This window comes from Lontra canadensis, unplaced genomic scaffold (genome assembly GCF_010015895.1).
Source record: "Lontra canadensis isolate GAN:19392208 unplaced genomic scaffold, GSC_riverotter_1.0 scaffold35, whole genome shotgun sequence".
Classification (NCBI taxonomy): domain Eukaryota; kingdom Metazoa; phylum Chordata; class Mammalia; order Carnivora; family Mustelidae; genus Lontra; species Lontra canadensis.
The window spans coordinates 2,429,852-2,445,065 of record NW_022631029.1 but is presented as its reverse complement, the minus strand read 5'-3'; the positions used below and the strand labels follow the sequence as shown (position 1 = coordinate 2,445,065).

Genomic DNA, 15,214 nt, shown 5'->3' with positions numbered 1-15,214 from the left:
TGGGCTGGAGCAGCCATAATGGAGGGCCACCTGTATACAAAGTCCTGTGCCAAGTGCCTGACGCCATCGGTTCATTGAATCCCTTTTATGCCACGCCACTCAGCAAGTTGGTACCTCTTACTATCCCATTGTATCTTTCAACCTGGTTTAAGGTCGCTTTTGCCATGAAGATAGTTTTTGTTCTGGTTTTGTTGTTGTTGTTGTTGTTGTTTTGGTTTTTTTTTAAGCCAAGGAGTCTGCCTTTCTTGTCTGGCAGAAGGATTTCCTGCCCTACAGCCATGCTCTTACTCCTCTATATTTTCTAATGTCTGTATCTCAAGGGTACACCTCTGGCTTGTGTGAACGGTGCGGGGAGAGCATCCTCCCTTTAAGTTACTACCTCTTTGATCCTCTCTGCACTGGTTCGTAAGCCCACCTTTAGTTTAGAACGGAGTTTTCATGGTGGCACTGTTTCCCACGAGCAAATTAAAAAAAAAAAAATATTGCGTTTGTTTATTTGAGAGTGTGGCACATGACTGGGGGTGGGGGTGGGCACAAGGAGAAGCAGGCTCCCTGCTGAACAAGGAGCCTGAGGGGGACTCTATCCCCGGACCCTCAGATCAAGACCTGGACCGAAGTCAGATGCTTAACTGACTGAGCCACCTAGGCGCCCTTCACTAGCAAATTCTGGAGACATTTTTAATTGTGGCAACTGGGGGTAGGAGGAAGTGGGTGGAGCCCACTGGCATCTAGTAGGTGGAGCCCAGGGATGCTGCCCAGACACCATACAACACAGAGGACGGCCCCTACCTCAAAGAATAATTTGGCTTCAAACGTCAGTAGGGTCCACACTGCGAAATTCTGTTGGACAAATCTCATCTCTCTTTCTTTGGGGGGGGGTGTCTGGATTCTTTCCTAGTGAATTCTCTGTGAATTCCTGGGCACATGGCACACTTTTAATTGCTATCACTTTATCAAGAGACTTGGTGTCTGGGTGGCCTCCCAGTCTTATACATGAGGAAAGAGAAGTTCAGAGAACTGTCCTCAGTTTGGTCAAAATGGTAGAACCCAGAGGCGCATGGGTGGATCTGTCGGTTAAGTGTCAGACTTCATTTCAGCTCAAGTCATGATCTCAGGGTCCTGGACTCAGACCCCATAGGGGGCTCCCGTTCAACACAGAGTCAGCTTGAAATTCTCTCTCTCCTTCTGTCCTTCCCACAGCTAGCGTGCGTTCTCTCTTTAAATAAACAAATAAAATCTTTAAAAAAAAATAATTAAATAAAATGGTAGAGCCCAGACCCAATTCAGAGCCCTGGCGCCTAATTACCATACCAGCCATTCCCGAAGAGTAGGCAGGAGCTCCGCCTCCAGGAACTGAAGCAGGTGGAAGGAGCCAGGGTTACACCCCGCCCCCTGCAGGACCCGGTTGGCTGAGCCACGATGATGGGCAGATGGTCAACCCAATGAGACGGCGGATCCTCTCAAATCTCTAAATACACTAAATGCTTTTAAGAAGCAACTTCCAGAAAATAAAACGATCCCGTCAACACCTCACCAGGATGGCAGCTTGGCATTTACTAAAGCTCTTAACATATGGGAAGTCTGAAATCGCATAGCATCCCCAGGAAATCGCGGTTATTTATTGCCTCTTATAGCGGGAAGAAACAGTCTCAGAGAAGCAAGGGAGACCCGAGTAGCACAGCTATCCTGAAGAGAGCTGCTCGCTCGCCCATACCCTAGTCGCCCTCCCGGGCTCTGCCCACAGCTCGCCACACACAGTCGGCCCCTCAACAGCGTCAGGGCGCCTCCCTTCGGGGAGATTTTCCACCTGCAGGGTTCTGTGCCCCACACTGTATTTCCTGCCTTTGTTTACTCCGGTCTCCACCATGACCCCCTGAGGTAGGACTTGTCATTGTCCCCACTGTACAGCTAAGGAAACGGAGTCTCAGAGAGACACGTTATTGGTCCGAGGTCCCATAGCTGGGAAGCAGAGAAATCTCTCTTGAGCTTGGCCAATTTCCCCAGCCCATCCCACAAGTGAGTCCCCGTTTCTGGGAGATAAAAGTAGATCACAAGGACAGGACCAAACTGCCAAAGCACTAGCACCTTCTGAAGCCCTGGAATGTTCCAGAGATCTTTGGGTTCCCTACTTGTTCTCCCATGACAGGAAGCTCCAGAAGTTCCATCTGTAACAAAGTCCTCCCTCAGCTGGAGGGGAAGATACAGGTTGCTGCCCGGCCACCCCTTACCCCCTGGCAGCCTTCTGGAGATGTGTGGCTGCCGTCACCACGGGGCAGACATTCAAACACCCTGATCTCTACCTAGGCTAGGGGCCAGCTCCCCGGGACTCAGCCACGTGCCTGGATGTCCTGTGGCCGCAGCTCTCGCTCACCCTCGGCCAAGAAGACAAGGAGGGCGCGGTGCAGCAGGTGTACCCCCAAGCGGCGGCGCCGGGTGGCTGGCCAGCCCTCCACGACTCCGTAGCAGTGTCCTTGTTTCTGGTTCGTCAGTGTCTGGATCCCTGGAGAGAGGAGGGGTCAGGCATCCTTGGAAACTGCTGGCAAATGTGACAGCAACCCCCACTGCATATTGCTCTTAAGCAGGGACAAACTGACAGAGCAAACAAAATATGTACATGTGCAGGTACCTAGTTGGTGCTCAATAATTGTTCATTGGATGCATGAATGAGCAGCTCTAAGAGGAGAGGGATGAAGTAATCAGTAGATCAAAGGTCCCTCTCGTGACCCCTCCCCCTGCCGCATGGGCCAGGCACCTACCTAGAGCAGCCACGAGACAAGCCTCTCGAGTATAAGCCTCCACAGCAACCACGTGTTGGAAGCAATGCAGGGAGACCACACCACGGCCACTGGCCCAAATGTCCAAGATCTGGCGCACTTTGGGGCAGGCCTAGGGGACGAGGGTGGGATCAGGGGTCTGCCCTCCAATTCCTTCCTCCCTTCACTTCCCCGTGGCCCAGCTGCCCCTGCTGTGCCCCTGATCTTTAGCCCCACACCTGCTTTCCTGGCTGCCGACGGAGCCTGAGGGCCTCCCAGAGGTGGACATCTGGCCGGACCCGCGTTCCTTTCCCCACATAGAAGATGGCACGGACAAAGGTCCGAAGGCGTTCAGCTGGGGTCAGTGAGAAGGCGCGAGCTGGCAGGTCCTGAGTCTCCCTGGATGAGGGAAGTTGCTCAGAGAGGACAGTTGCCCCGGAGACAGTTTCTAAGTTCACAGAGCAACCGGAATCCATGTCCAGTGAGCCCCATTTTCTAAGGCAGAGAGTGGCGGATGCTCCCCAGGGATACTCAGCAGCTTTAACTGGGTCTAACCAACCTTTTCTATATACAGAAGGTTGTATCCAGACAGGGCCAGTCCCCCTTTTAAAGATACAAAGCAAATAAGAACCAATCCCCGAATTTTCCAGCTCCCACCTCTGAGTCATTCCTGCCCCAAGTACCTGGGGTCCAACAGCAGATACGTGAAACTGGACTTCGCGAGCCCCTCCCGCCACCTGCTCTTGGGATCTGGCCGCTCAAACTGCTGGGCCAGTTCGTCCTCGTCTGCCTGGGCATCTGGGATACAGCCTGTCCGCAGGGCTTCGGCCAGCTCTGGGCTGCGCCCTGCAAAGTCTGAGCCCCAGGTTGGGGAGGCAGGAGGACTGAGTCAAGGCAGGCAGAAGAAGGGGCTGATCCCCCAGAGACAAAGAGTAAAAGAGGCAGGAGTGAGAGACAGGGTTCTCCGGGAACTCCCAGAGGCTCCTTGCACTCTGGATGCCCCAAACAGACTAACCAGGAGCAGCAGCACGGGTTTCTTCCAGCCGCCGGAGGTAGTACGGCCGAGTGAAGGGTGTGATGGGGCCGGGGCTCTCGCCAAGTGCTTGGAGTCCTCGCAGCAAATCCAGGTCAGACACCGCAGGGACCAGAGGGCACCAGCAAGAGGGGATGGGGTCCCTGTCACCTGTGGAGCTCCCCTCGTCCTCCGTCAGCCAGAGGGCAGCCACATCACTGTCGAGGGACACCTCTCCATCTTTTAGGAAGCGGGAGTCGGGGAGTCCTGGCGGTGATTCCCGAGGGGGGCTTGAGGCAGGGCTCCCATCCGGGAGGGATATGAGGGAGGGGGAGGCATCTGGAGAGGTCAGAGTTAGGGCCTGGAGATGGGTATTTAGTTCTGCCTCCCTGTCTGCTCTGGCAGTTCGATGCACCAGTGGAGGGGTACCTGGAGAGCTGGGCATCCTCTGGGAAGGTCGAATACCAGGCAGGAGTCCCTGCTTGGTCTGGGGTAGTGACCTAGCCCAGGAGGAGGTATGTGGGGCTGGGTCTTCAGTTCCAGAAGCTTCAATCGCTGTGACAAAGGAGCTATCTGAGCTGTAGTCCCATTGTCCTGGGGGTTGCTCCAAGCCGCTATCCTGGTCAGCAATCTCAGGGTGGGCAAGAAGGCTGGGGAGTCTGGAGCTGGCTTCCAGGCCCATGTCCCTGCCATCACTTCCGCCCAGTGCTGTGGAGCCCGGCGTCACACTGAGAGGTCCAGAGGGCCGGGTGTCCAACCCCTTTCCCCAGGGGTCTGGGCCTAAAGTAAGGGATGAGACGGAGTCAGAGGGGAGTAAAGAGAGCCAGAGACAGAGATGGGGGTTGGACCAGACAGAAGGAGGCAGCTGGAGTCGCAGGAGGAGGGAAAGAGTCGGAGGCAGACAGCTTACCGGAGACAATGCACCTGAGACAGAGCCAGAGTGGACATCAGAGGGACACTCAAATCTAGATCAGAGGTTAAGCCCCCGAGTTACGCGCAGGCCCCACGTACCGTCAGGCTCGCGCTCCGGCTCAGGCTCCTGGCTCTCTGTCCGGGTCAGGGTCGAGATCTGGGTCCGAGTCTGGAACTTCCGAAGGAGTCCCGCGCAATCCTGGTGCCCCTGCTGTTCTGCCAGGTCCAGCGGCCGCAGTCCGTCCTGTAGCGGTGCGGTCAGCAGGGGGCACCCGAGGCCTTCTTCCCGCCCTTCTTCCCTCCCTCCCTTGCTCCCTCCAGGTTCGCCCTGCTACTGCAGGAGCGGGACTCCCACCTGGTCTCGCAGCGCGGGGTCCGCTCCGTGGCCCAGCAGTAACTCCAGGCCACGGCGACAGCCCCAGGCGGCAGCCACGTGCAGCGGCGTCAGTGCCTCGACCGAACTGGGACAGGAGCAGAGGAAGGGTCAGGGGAAGAGGGAATGTGATCGCCGCCTCCGCACCCCGGAACCTTGGCTCTTGGGCTCCTATTGCCACCCTCTAGCCTGAGACACCATCCCTGGATCCTAGACACTGCGTCCTCGGCCAAATTCAAACCTCACATCCCAGCTTCGGTCTGGGACCCCAGCCCCTCGCCCTAGGATCCCAGCCCCTCGCCCTAGGATCCTCAGGAACCGCCCCCAGATCCCCAAGCCCCACCCTTGGACACCGAGTCTCCACTCCGCCCCTGGGCTGTGGGATGCCCTCTCCCAGTGCGCGGCCGAGGCCCTCGGACTCGGGAGACCCCTCCCCTGCGCGACTCACCCCGCCCGGGGTCCTGGCCCCACCTCACCGAGCGTTGGCGTCCCCGCCTCGGCTCAGCAGGGCTTCCAGACACCGCAGACCGCGCGGGTGGCGGGCTCTCGCCGCCAGGTGCACGGCTGCCGCGCCATCCGCGAGCAGCAGGTTGGGGTCGGCGCCGCGGCTCAGCAGCTCCTCCACGGCCCTACGGAGTGGGAGGTCAGAATGGACCGCGACCCTCGCCCCGTCTTCGGCCCGGTCCCTCACCTTCCTCACCGCAGCTCCGTCTCCCGCAACGCTGCCCGAAGCCGCTGGGCCAGGCGGGTCGCCCCGTCCATGCTGGGTCTGCCCCGGAGCCCCGCGGCGCCGCCCGCCGAGTTCCGATTTCCCGCCGCGGCCTTGTGCGCACGCGCCGCCCCACCCCCCGTCTCGGGTGTGCGTGGGAAGGCGCCGCGCAGTGTCCCCAGCCAAGCGGACCTGCGCCGCACCGGCGTCCACATCGGGGTTCGCAAGCTCTAGCGCCTGCGGGGACCCATGACAGCGAGTGGCGCTCAAGCAGGACCTGGGGCCGCCGATAAGGCCCGGGGCGGGTGGAGGACGCCAAGTGTGTCATTATCTCGTGTCAAAAGCAGGGAAATTCGAACTCACCCTGAAGGAGGGTGTGGCGCCGCCTCCCAGGGCCTGGAGATGCCCACAGGGTATTACGTCTCCCAGAACGTTTTGCCCAAGGGGGCTGCCGTAGACAAGCACAGCCTGGACACTGTGTAAAGCTTCAATTAACAGCTCCCGCCTCTATCTCTGTGTGGCCCGTTTCCACTCCCAGGGAAACGGGAGTCCACTACTTTGGAGCGCTGGGCCGCTGAGGGCCTTAATATTCCCATCTGCAAAATGGGAGAATCATCTCTTCCGGGCTGGTGTGAAATGGAACGATTTTCACCACAAGGGCCTGGCACCTAAGTGCCCAATAAATGCTCATAGGGAGGAAAATAAAGCTGTTTCTGTTTTATAAATAGAATCTAGTTGCCAAACTTTTTGCACAATCGCTCATCATCCAGGAAGATAGCTGAATGGTAAACCTGTTCTATCTGTCTCTGGTCTCCCTTCCTCTGGGGAAAACCCATACTATTTCCTGAAAGAGCTGTAATCCCTTCCCGGATTAGAGGCTTGATCAAGTCCTGGTGGATCAGACCATCCCACAACTCTAGCCCATGACCGGCCCAATGACCAGTCAAGGCCCGTTGCATGTGGGGGCCCTCCCTTCCCTGGGCTGTAGTCTGAGGAGTGATCACAGCTCTCCCATGGTTTGGGAGAAAAGCAGAGCACACTGAACAATCACACAAGATACTTCAGCCCACCCCAATGGCATTATTGTCTGAGTAACTGAATACAGCCAAGCCTGAAGCTGCCCTTCGCTTTTCATCCACAAGAACCAAACCATTTCTCTTTCTGTTTGGCCGGTAGGTTTCCTGTCACTTGCAACCAAAAAGATCCTAATTAACACAACGTAACTGTTGTCGACCTGGGTCAGGGATTCTCGGATTTTTATTCTGAGGACAAGAAGCACACAGGGAAGAACAAAACTTAAAATCAACAAACCAGCAGTGGGAGGTGGGCCGGAAAACTTAGGGAAGGGGTGCCCAGGGTCCCAGGAGCCTCCTGGAACCCTCCCCCACCAGGGTGCCATGGAGCCCAGTTTGAGAACCATTCTCTAAGCCAAGGGCTTCACTGCACGAGAAGGCGGGGATGTATAGGGATGGTTCAGACGGTGGCTTCGACCTCGGTGGCTTCATCGTCCTCCTCCAGCAGGCTGTAGGAGGCATGACTCTGGCAGGGCCGCTGCAGTGGATGAGCCAGCAGCTTGGCCATACAGTTGTGCAGCTCAAGGGCTGGCCCAGCCAGTGCCACCTCATACTTGTAGCTGGTGCCCTTGGTATCCAGGCTGCCCATGAAGGCAAACATGTCCTGTGGGGCCGGGGAGGGGCTGTTCAGCAAGAGGGTCCCCTGATGGACACTCTCTGCCCCTGGAGGGCTTCCCAGAGGAGAGGGCACTAGGGATGGGTTCTGAAGGATGAAGAGGAGTTTTCCAGAAAGAAACAGTCCCATGTTCAGCAAATATTCCCCGCCACCCATCCAGGGGTAGGGACCCCAAGAAATCTCAGTCCTGGAGCCCCTAATTTGGAGACACAGTCAGATGCAGACTACCCCTGGCCCTCATGCTAATCATCCCTGAGGATGATCTGGGGTAGATGGTTTGGGTGCTGAGGTAGAAAGAGGAGCCAATCTCAACTCCCCCTGTTCACAGTTGGGTAAACTGAGGCTCAGAGGTAAGTGGCCTAATCAACATTTTTTAGCTAAGTCTGGGGTCGGATATGAAAGACCAGCAGGGCCTGGGAAGGCAAGGCAGGAAGGGCACTCCAAGCAGAGGACATGGTGAAAGCAAAGGCAGACCGGAGAAGCCCCCACTAGCTCAAAGCAGACACGTAGAGATGGTTATTGAATGAGCTCAGGACCATGATCCAGCAGGGCGAGGGCTCCAGGGGAGCAAAACGGAGGTGGCTTCCGAGACACCCCACCTACACCCTCCCTGCCATCCATACCCACAGCAGCCTCTCACCTTCCAGCTCATTTCCTCTTCTTTCTCATCAGCGCCATTGTGGATGTAAACAACATCGAAGAAAAAGTATGGGCACTGGAACATTTTCTGCAGGGAAAGAATGCCAACCTTCAGGGCATGAGTCACCCCCTGCCCCCATGACTGTAATTCCCCAGCTTCTGCCTTGGACTCTGGGAACCTGCCCATAGGCACCCCAGCTCTTGTGATCAGGAAGTCCCTCCTGGTGTCTAAGCAGCCATTCTGCTGGCTGCAGCTATCCCTCCCTTTCCCCAGCCTCACTCACCTTCATGGGCTCAGTCAGGGAGAACTGGGGCTGGCAGGGCGGACGGCTATAGACTAGGATGGTGCGGATCACGTACGGGGGTGGAATTGTCCGCACGTTCTCGGTGACGGGCAGCTCAGTCTTCTGCTGGCTGCGTAGTGGAGGGTGGGGGAGAGGTCAGAGCACGCTCCGGGGATCCCCCGCTCTTGTCACCCTCGGAGAGCCTGGGCCTTCACTGGGCATGCAAAGCCCACATGACTGCTCCCTCCGAGCCTCCCCCTAGGCTGTTCCCTCTGCCCAGACTGCCTCCCCACCCTCACCCTTCTGCCTGACCTCTCCTACTCTTATCAGGGGGACTCTGCAGACCCCAAAGGTGGAGCCCACTCTGACCCCCCTCACCATCCTGAATATCCCCCTCATTGACCTGACTTGGACATGTCCCCCAGGCCAGAAGAATCTAAGGCTGGGGCCTGATCTTATTTCATAAGTTAGCACCCATGTCCCCAAATGGCCACGGCTGGATCTCACATTGGCAGAGAGCACCGGGCAGAGAGAGGGCGAAGGTCTTTAATATGTGAAAAGCAAATCTGATCATCAATAAGAAAAAAGCCACTATTTCCCTATAAACACAGGCAAAGGGGACAAACAGACAAATCACTGCAGGAATACTGAATGGTTTACAAATGAATAAAAAAAGGCTTCAAGAAAAACACAGTGAAAGTAACAGGTGGCCACTAGCCTCTATCAGACAGCCAGAACCTTCGGCAGCATGAAGAACCCTGGTGTCGGGAGAGTATGCAGGGTTGGTTTCCAGCGACAGTGTTCTGGCAAAGTCTAGCAGGTTAAAAATACACACCCCTTTGGCCCAGCATGTCTTCCACTGGGAATTTACAGGACGGATTCACTTGCAAAATCTGCCAGAACCACTGTACCAGGTCAATCATGATGGAAAAGGCAAAACAGGACCCATGTCCACCATTAGGGGCAGGTAAGAACGGATGCTGGACTACCAGGGCCCTGAAGCTAAGAATGGCTTTTACATTTTTTAAATGATTGGGGGAAGAAAATCAAAAGAACATTTTGTGACATGTGGAAAGGATATGAAATTCAAGTTTCCATGTTCATCAAGAACGTTTTGTTGGGGACACAGTCCCGTGCACAGGGATGGTTTGTGACTGCCTTCAAGTGACTCAGGCAGGATCCAGTCATCAAGACAGAGGCCATATGGCCTGCAAAGCTGAAAATATTTACTGCCCGGCTCTTTACAGAAAAAGCGCACTGCCCCGTGGGTTAAAACAATGGAGTTGAGGGGGGCGCCTGGGTGGCTCAGTGGGTTAAAGCCTCTGCCTTCGGCTCAGGTCATGATCCCAGGGTCCTGGGATAGAGCCCCGAATCGAATCAGGCTCTCTGCTCAGCAGGCAGCCTGCTTCCCCGCCCCTCCGCCTGCCTCTCTGCCTACTTGTGATCTCTGTCTGTCAAATAAATGAATAAAGTCTTTAAAAAACAACAACAGTGGAGTGGGGGACCTCAGGGCCATCACACGAGGGACACAGAAGGGGAGTTGCAGCAAAGGGAGTACTTACATGAGGCTGAAGAGACCTTCCAGATCTGGCAGAGATGCTAAGGAGAAGGCTGGTGGCAGAGCATGCGTAGGAAGCGGCAGGAGGCTTCCCTCATCCTGACGCCGCCGGGAGAGCCCAGGCACCTTCACGCCTGATGCAGGAGATGCGCTGTGTGACCCTGGCCCAGTTGCTTGCCCTGTCTGAGCCTGTTTTCCCTCAGTATAGATCACAAAACAGAAGGCCAGCACCGGATGCCCTGAAAACACTTAGTGGCTCAAAGCTCCCCTTTCCCTCACGGTCAGGGCAGCAGTCTTCACAATGCGAGAGCCACAGGTGTCCCAGTCCCCTACCCCCCGACACTCAGAAGTGTTTTATAACTCACAAGCATCATTTTCTATCTAAGTTTTGGTCTGCACGTGAGTCTTTTGTGTTCAAATTAGCATAAAATGTGCTGTGCCCAGGCTGCAGGGGCTGTAGCAGTGATTGTAACTCCTCAGTCCCATACTGCCATTTATTGAGCACCAACTGTATACTTGGCTCTGCACAGAATGCTCCCCATGTGAGTGGTTTTGACATCTAGAGTCCAAATCAGCTGGTTTTGTTTCTGTACCAGGACTTGATCTTACTAGCAACCCCCTGGGGAAGGAGGCTTCGTGCCTCCTCTTTCACAGATGAAGAAACAGGTTCAAAGAGGGGACTTGCCCAAGTTTGTCACAGCAGAACGGGGATCTGGATCTGAGCCAGTCTCAGCCAGCCCCCTCCACGGCTCAGGCTTCTGGGGTGCCAAGACAGCCCAAGCCCCTCCACAGGGCGCCCCTGCCTGGAAGGATACTGAAGGTGGAGCAGGAAGCCGTCTCCAGGTCATAGAGGCAGCTGCAGAGTTCGCGGGGATCAGAGGTCAGGCCGGACAGCTACGGGGAAGCACAAGCCTCAGTGAGGCGCCTCCCCACCCCAACAGAACCCCTCGGCACCTGAGCCCTGCCCCAGGCTCACCCAGGCGATGTCGTCATTCACCACCACCAGCGCAAACTCATGGCTCTTGTCGATCTTATGTTTTGTCCGCACAAACATTTCGATCATCTTCTGGGAGACATTGAGGGCGTTGGTTTTAGAGCTGGGGAGGGAGAGAGAGTGAGGAGGGTGGTTAAGGCAAGGCCTCCCAGCCTGGAGGGTGTCTCTTCACCTGCCAATCCTGGGCAGCCCTCCGCTAGCCTTAGGATTAGGCACTGCAGGCCCAGGTCAGGTCATGCAGCAGGGAGATGGCAAAACCCAGCGCCCCCACCGCCCCGGTTTTTGCCTTCGCTAAATGGGGTTCCTCTGGCCAGCCTGGGTCTCACAATTGATCCCCAGGAGGTCTCCTCCAGGCCTTCATTCAGCCACAGATGGCTACAGGTGGCAGCAAAGGGAAGGCGGGCTTGTCCTCAGCATCCCCCCAGAGCTCCCTGGACTCTACCCAGGCCCGGTCACGAACTCCACAGAGACTCAGCTGTTCAGGGCAGCGGTTTCGGGATCACCTAGGCCTGGGTCTGAGTCCTGGCTCTGCCTATCCACTGTGAGGCCTTGGGCAAGTCACTTCACCTCTCAAGTTTCTGAGTCACTGCTGTGCTGTGGGAGATACATGGCATCTCTCACAAGCTTGGATAGGAGCCTTGGTGGGTCACAGCTTTTTCAGAATCGGTTGCCATTGCTACTATGACAACGCCAGGCCCCAGTCCCCAGGCCAGGCCAAGCACTGGGAGTCTCAGAGAGAGAGATAGAGAGAGCCCTGAGTTTTTTGAGCTGTCTACCCGCCCCAACCCCACCCCAAGCCATGGCTGCATATTCAAGCCCCCAAATGTTCCTCTCACCCATTGAATGACTCCAGCTTTGACAGGGACATTTCCTCTGACAGGTCCAGGCAGATGATCTGCAAGAAGGTCCGAGGGAGGTGAGGACACTGTGGTTGGCACTGCCTAGCAAGTGGACACTAACACTGGCCCCCACTGCACTCTGGTGGCCCTCTCCAGCTCTGTCTGAAAAGGTGCTTATCAGGGTGACCCCCGAGTCCCAGCCAAGAAACCTACTTTGGAAGACAGCAGTTCAGGGAAAAGAGCACTAGATCAGGAGTCCAGGATTGCAAGTGAATAAAGGAGCCAGAGAATGTCTGACACAGAAACAGGAAAACAAAGGTAGAGTGGGTTGAATTGTGTCCCGGCCCCCACATAGACATGCCCACCGGGAATATCAGAATGTGACTTTTTTTGGAATTAGGGAATTTGTTGATGGAATTAAGAGAAAGATCTTGAGATAAGATAAAGATCCTGATCCGGAGTGCCTGGGTGGCTCACTTGACAGGCGAATCCAACTCCTTTTCGTTTTTTCAAAGATTTTATTTTATTTTATTTTTTAAATTTTATTTATTTATTTGAAAGACAGAGATCCCAAATGGGCAGAGAGGCAGGCAGAGGGAGAGGAAGGGAAGCAGGCTCCCTGCTGAGCAGAGAGCCCGATGCAGGGCTTGATCCCAGGACCCTGGGATCATGATCTGAGCCGAAGGCAGAGGCTTTAACCCACTGAGCCACCCAGGCGCCCCTCAAAGATTTTATTTACTTATTTGTGAGAGAGAGAGAGCATGCATGCGCAAGTAGGGGGAGTGGCAGGCAGAGAGAGAGGAAGAAAGCAGGCTCCCCGCGTCAGGGAGCCCAATGCTAACTCAATCCCAGGACCCCTGAGCCAAAGGCAGACGGTTACCCCACTGAGACACCCAGGCACCCCCCAGCATCCAACTCGTGATTTCAGTTTGTGCCATGGTCTCAGGGGAGATCACTGAGATCCAGCCCTCCATGAGGCTTCCTGCTCAGCAGGGAGTCTGCCTGGTATTCCCCATTTCCCTTTGCCCCTCCCAAGACTCTCTCCCCACCACCCCCAGCAGGTTATGCTCTCTCTCAAATAAATAAATAAACCTTAAAAACAAACAAACAAACAAACAAAAAACCCTGATCCAATGACAAGTGTCCTTATAAGAGAAAGAAGGTTCAGAGACACAGACAGGAAGGCCATGTGAAGACAGAGGCAGAGACCCGGGAGATGGGGCTACAAGCCAGGGAAATGTGCTACCTGCCTCAGGCCAGAAGATGCAAGGAAGGATCTTTCTGTACAACCTCCAGAGGAACCACAGCCCTGCCCATACTTTGATTTCAGACTTCTGGCCTCCAGAAGAGTGAGATAATGAATTTCTGTTGTTTTAAGCCAGCGGTCAGGCCTGACCTCTGATTCCCTAATTTGTTGTGGTAGCCCTAAAAAACTCCTACGAAGTCACTGCAGAGTGAATCCCAAAAAGCAAGAACGTTAAACGTAAGGTTTCCCAGCACCTCATGGCCACAGGCCAAGCCCCTCACTTACCACCTTCTCTGGACAGTTGACCCTTGGTGTCCGCACCTGGACTTCAGGAGCTGTTGGGGGCACCTGCCAGGGCTTGGGGCCAGCTCCTGGAGGATTGGGGGTCCCATCGTCAGCACTGGCCGCCTCGCCCTCACCCTCGCTGCGGCTGCCTACACTGGCCTGGGCTCCCAGTGCCCGGTCCTCAGCCCCCTCAGGGTTGGAGCGTGTTCGGGGCCTGGGCTCAGCTGACTGCTCCTCTTCCTCTTCTTCTTCCTCCTCCTCCTCCTCCTCTTCCTCAGTGGGGCTGCTGGGTTCTGCCACTTCCATGGCCCCTAACTGGCTGGATGGAGCAGGGCTGGGGGAAGCCAGGATCCTCCCCTTATGGGTTTTAAAAACATCTGGTTACTGGACAGGACAGAGCATGAACGACCTAATGACTGTAAAAATCACTTCTTTCCCGGCCTGTTTCCTTATCTGCAGAATGGGTGCCTGGCATCCCATTTTTTTTTTCTGTAGTGCTTAACCCACACCCCCCCTTTCCCTTGGCCAGTGAACAAATCTGGCCACTAGGAACGCCTGAGAGATGTGGCATAACCCAATACAGGTCAGTGAGGGGCAGTTCTGGGGCTTCCGATAGTGCCATCAGGGAAGAGCATCTTCTCAGACTTGCAGAGCTGGGAGGATAGAAGTCAAGAGCTGTCAGGAGCCTCTTTGCCTCCAAGAGGGGAAAGAAACCCTGCTTGAAGTGATGCTTACCCAGAAAACAGCAGCTAGACCTCTGTGCACCTGGATCCAGCTATGCCTGAAACCAATAAAGGAAACCTTATTTAAAATGGAATCAAGAGAGGGGTGCCTGGGTGGCTCAGTGGGTTAAAATGGAATCAAGAGGCCAAAAGCGGAACTCTCACCCTCTACCACAATGGCAGACCCTAACAGGAAAACAGACATTGCAGTCCCAAAAGAAAAAAGACTATACTAACCCAGCAAGGAAATGAAAGATTTTCTCCTTGCCTGGCAACAGCCCAACCAATGACAGACTGTCACAACTCAGCCAGTGAAAAGCCACTAAACTTCAATTCCCAATTTACTCCGATAGACTTTAGGTTTATAACAGCCCATTCCAACTCCCCTTCCTCTATAAAAGAGCACTCCTCTCCTTTGTTCTGGACTTGCCTAAGGTTTTGTTATACAGCTTGTGCATCCTGAATTGTAATTCTCTGCTATTCCCAAACTAAGCTCTTCTCTGCTGGTAAAAACGACAGTTTTCGTTTTAAGGTTAACAGAAGGTTAACAGAAGGTTAACAGAAGGTTAACAGAATAATTAGCTGGGGTGCCTGGCTGCCTCAGTCGTAGAGCATGCGACGCTTGTTCTTGGGGTTGTGAGTTCGAACCCCACCTTGGGTATATGGATTGCTTAAAAATAAGGAGGGGAAAAAAAAAAAAAAAAAGACTAGCTCTGGGATTCTCCCCAGCGGGGCACTGGGCTGTGCAAAGGAGGGGGCACGAATTTACGTGGAAAAGACAGGACGCCAACAGTGTGCCAATCTGGGTTGGGGTGTGGGCTTCGGGGGATGGTCTTTGAACGGCTTGTAACCCCCTCAATCTCTAAGGAAAACAATGATTTGGCTTCAGCAAGAGGGATGAAGGCTAGACTGCAGGAGAAACCAGAGTGGAAAACGGGATCCCCAAGGAAGGCTAGGGGCTGGACCTCTAGGGTCGGGACCGCAACCACCCAACCTCTTCTTACCGTAGCCTGTCCCTCCCTCCAACTCAGTCGAGAACTCACTAGGAAGCCGCCATCTTTCGCAGCCCGGAAGTACTGCGGCAAGGCCGCGACGCCTGCTGGGAAATGTAGTTCAGCAAGCCGTAAGGCAAGCCCACAGGCGAACAGCGGACGGCTGGAGAGCCTTGAAAGCGGATAGGCTGGGACTGCGCTAGGGTT

The 15,214-nt window shown here is 55.1% G+C and overlaps 2 protein-coding genes across 4 annotated transcripts; both read right to left on the bottom strand.

Moving 5' to 3' along the window:
* Window positions 1-1,587: 1,587 nt before the first annotated feature.
* On the bottom strand, window positions 1,588-5,974 carry ANKLE1 (ankyrin repeat and LEM domain containing 1). The gene is made up of 9 exons (XM_032867594.1): window positions 5,751-5,974; window positions 5,527-5,679; window positions 5,033-5,138; window positions 4,760-4,921; window positions 3,769-4,525; window positions 3,437-3,608; window positions 2,993-3,152; window positions 2,757-2,886; window positions 1,588-2,500 (listed from the first exon to the last, which is right to left on the bottom strand). The coding sequence occupies exons 1-9, from the start codon at window positions 5,972-5,974 to the stop codon at window positions 2,328-2,330; spliced, it is 2,037 nt and encodes a 678-aa protein (XP_032723485.1). The 3' UTR covers window positions 1,588-2,327.
* A 1,014-nt stretch (window positions 5,975-6,988) lies between these two features.
* On the bottom strand, window positions 6,989-15,126 carry BABAM1 (BRISC and BRCA1 A complex member 1). Of its 3 annotated transcripts, none has more exons than XM_032867591.1 (10): window positions 15,020-15,126; window positions 14,029-14,074; window positions 13,294-13,658; window positions 11,760-11,818; window positions 10,906-11,026; window positions 10,745-10,823; window positions 9,934-9,958; window positions 8,372-8,501; window positions 8,089-8,175; window positions 6,989-7,436 (listed from the first exon to the last, which is right to left on the bottom strand). In XM_032867591.1, exons 3-10 carry the CDS (start codon window positions 13,597-13,599, stop codon window positions 7,233-7,235), a joined length of 1,011 nt encoding a protein of 336 aa, XP_032723482.1. In that variant the 5' UTR covers window positions 13,600-13,658; window positions 14,029-14,074; window positions 15,020-15,126; the 3' UTR covers window positions 6,989-7,232. The 3 variants fall into 3 exon arrangements, with proteins under 3 accessions (XP_032723482.1, XP_032723481.1, XP_032723484.1); XM_032867590.1 differs by having other exon boundaries at window positions 13,294-13,650; XM_032867593.1 differs by lacking the exon at window positions 14,029-14,074 and having other exon boundaries at window positions 13,294-13,650; window positions 15,020-15,087.
* Between the last annotated feature and the right edge of the window lie 88 nt (window positions 15,127-15,214).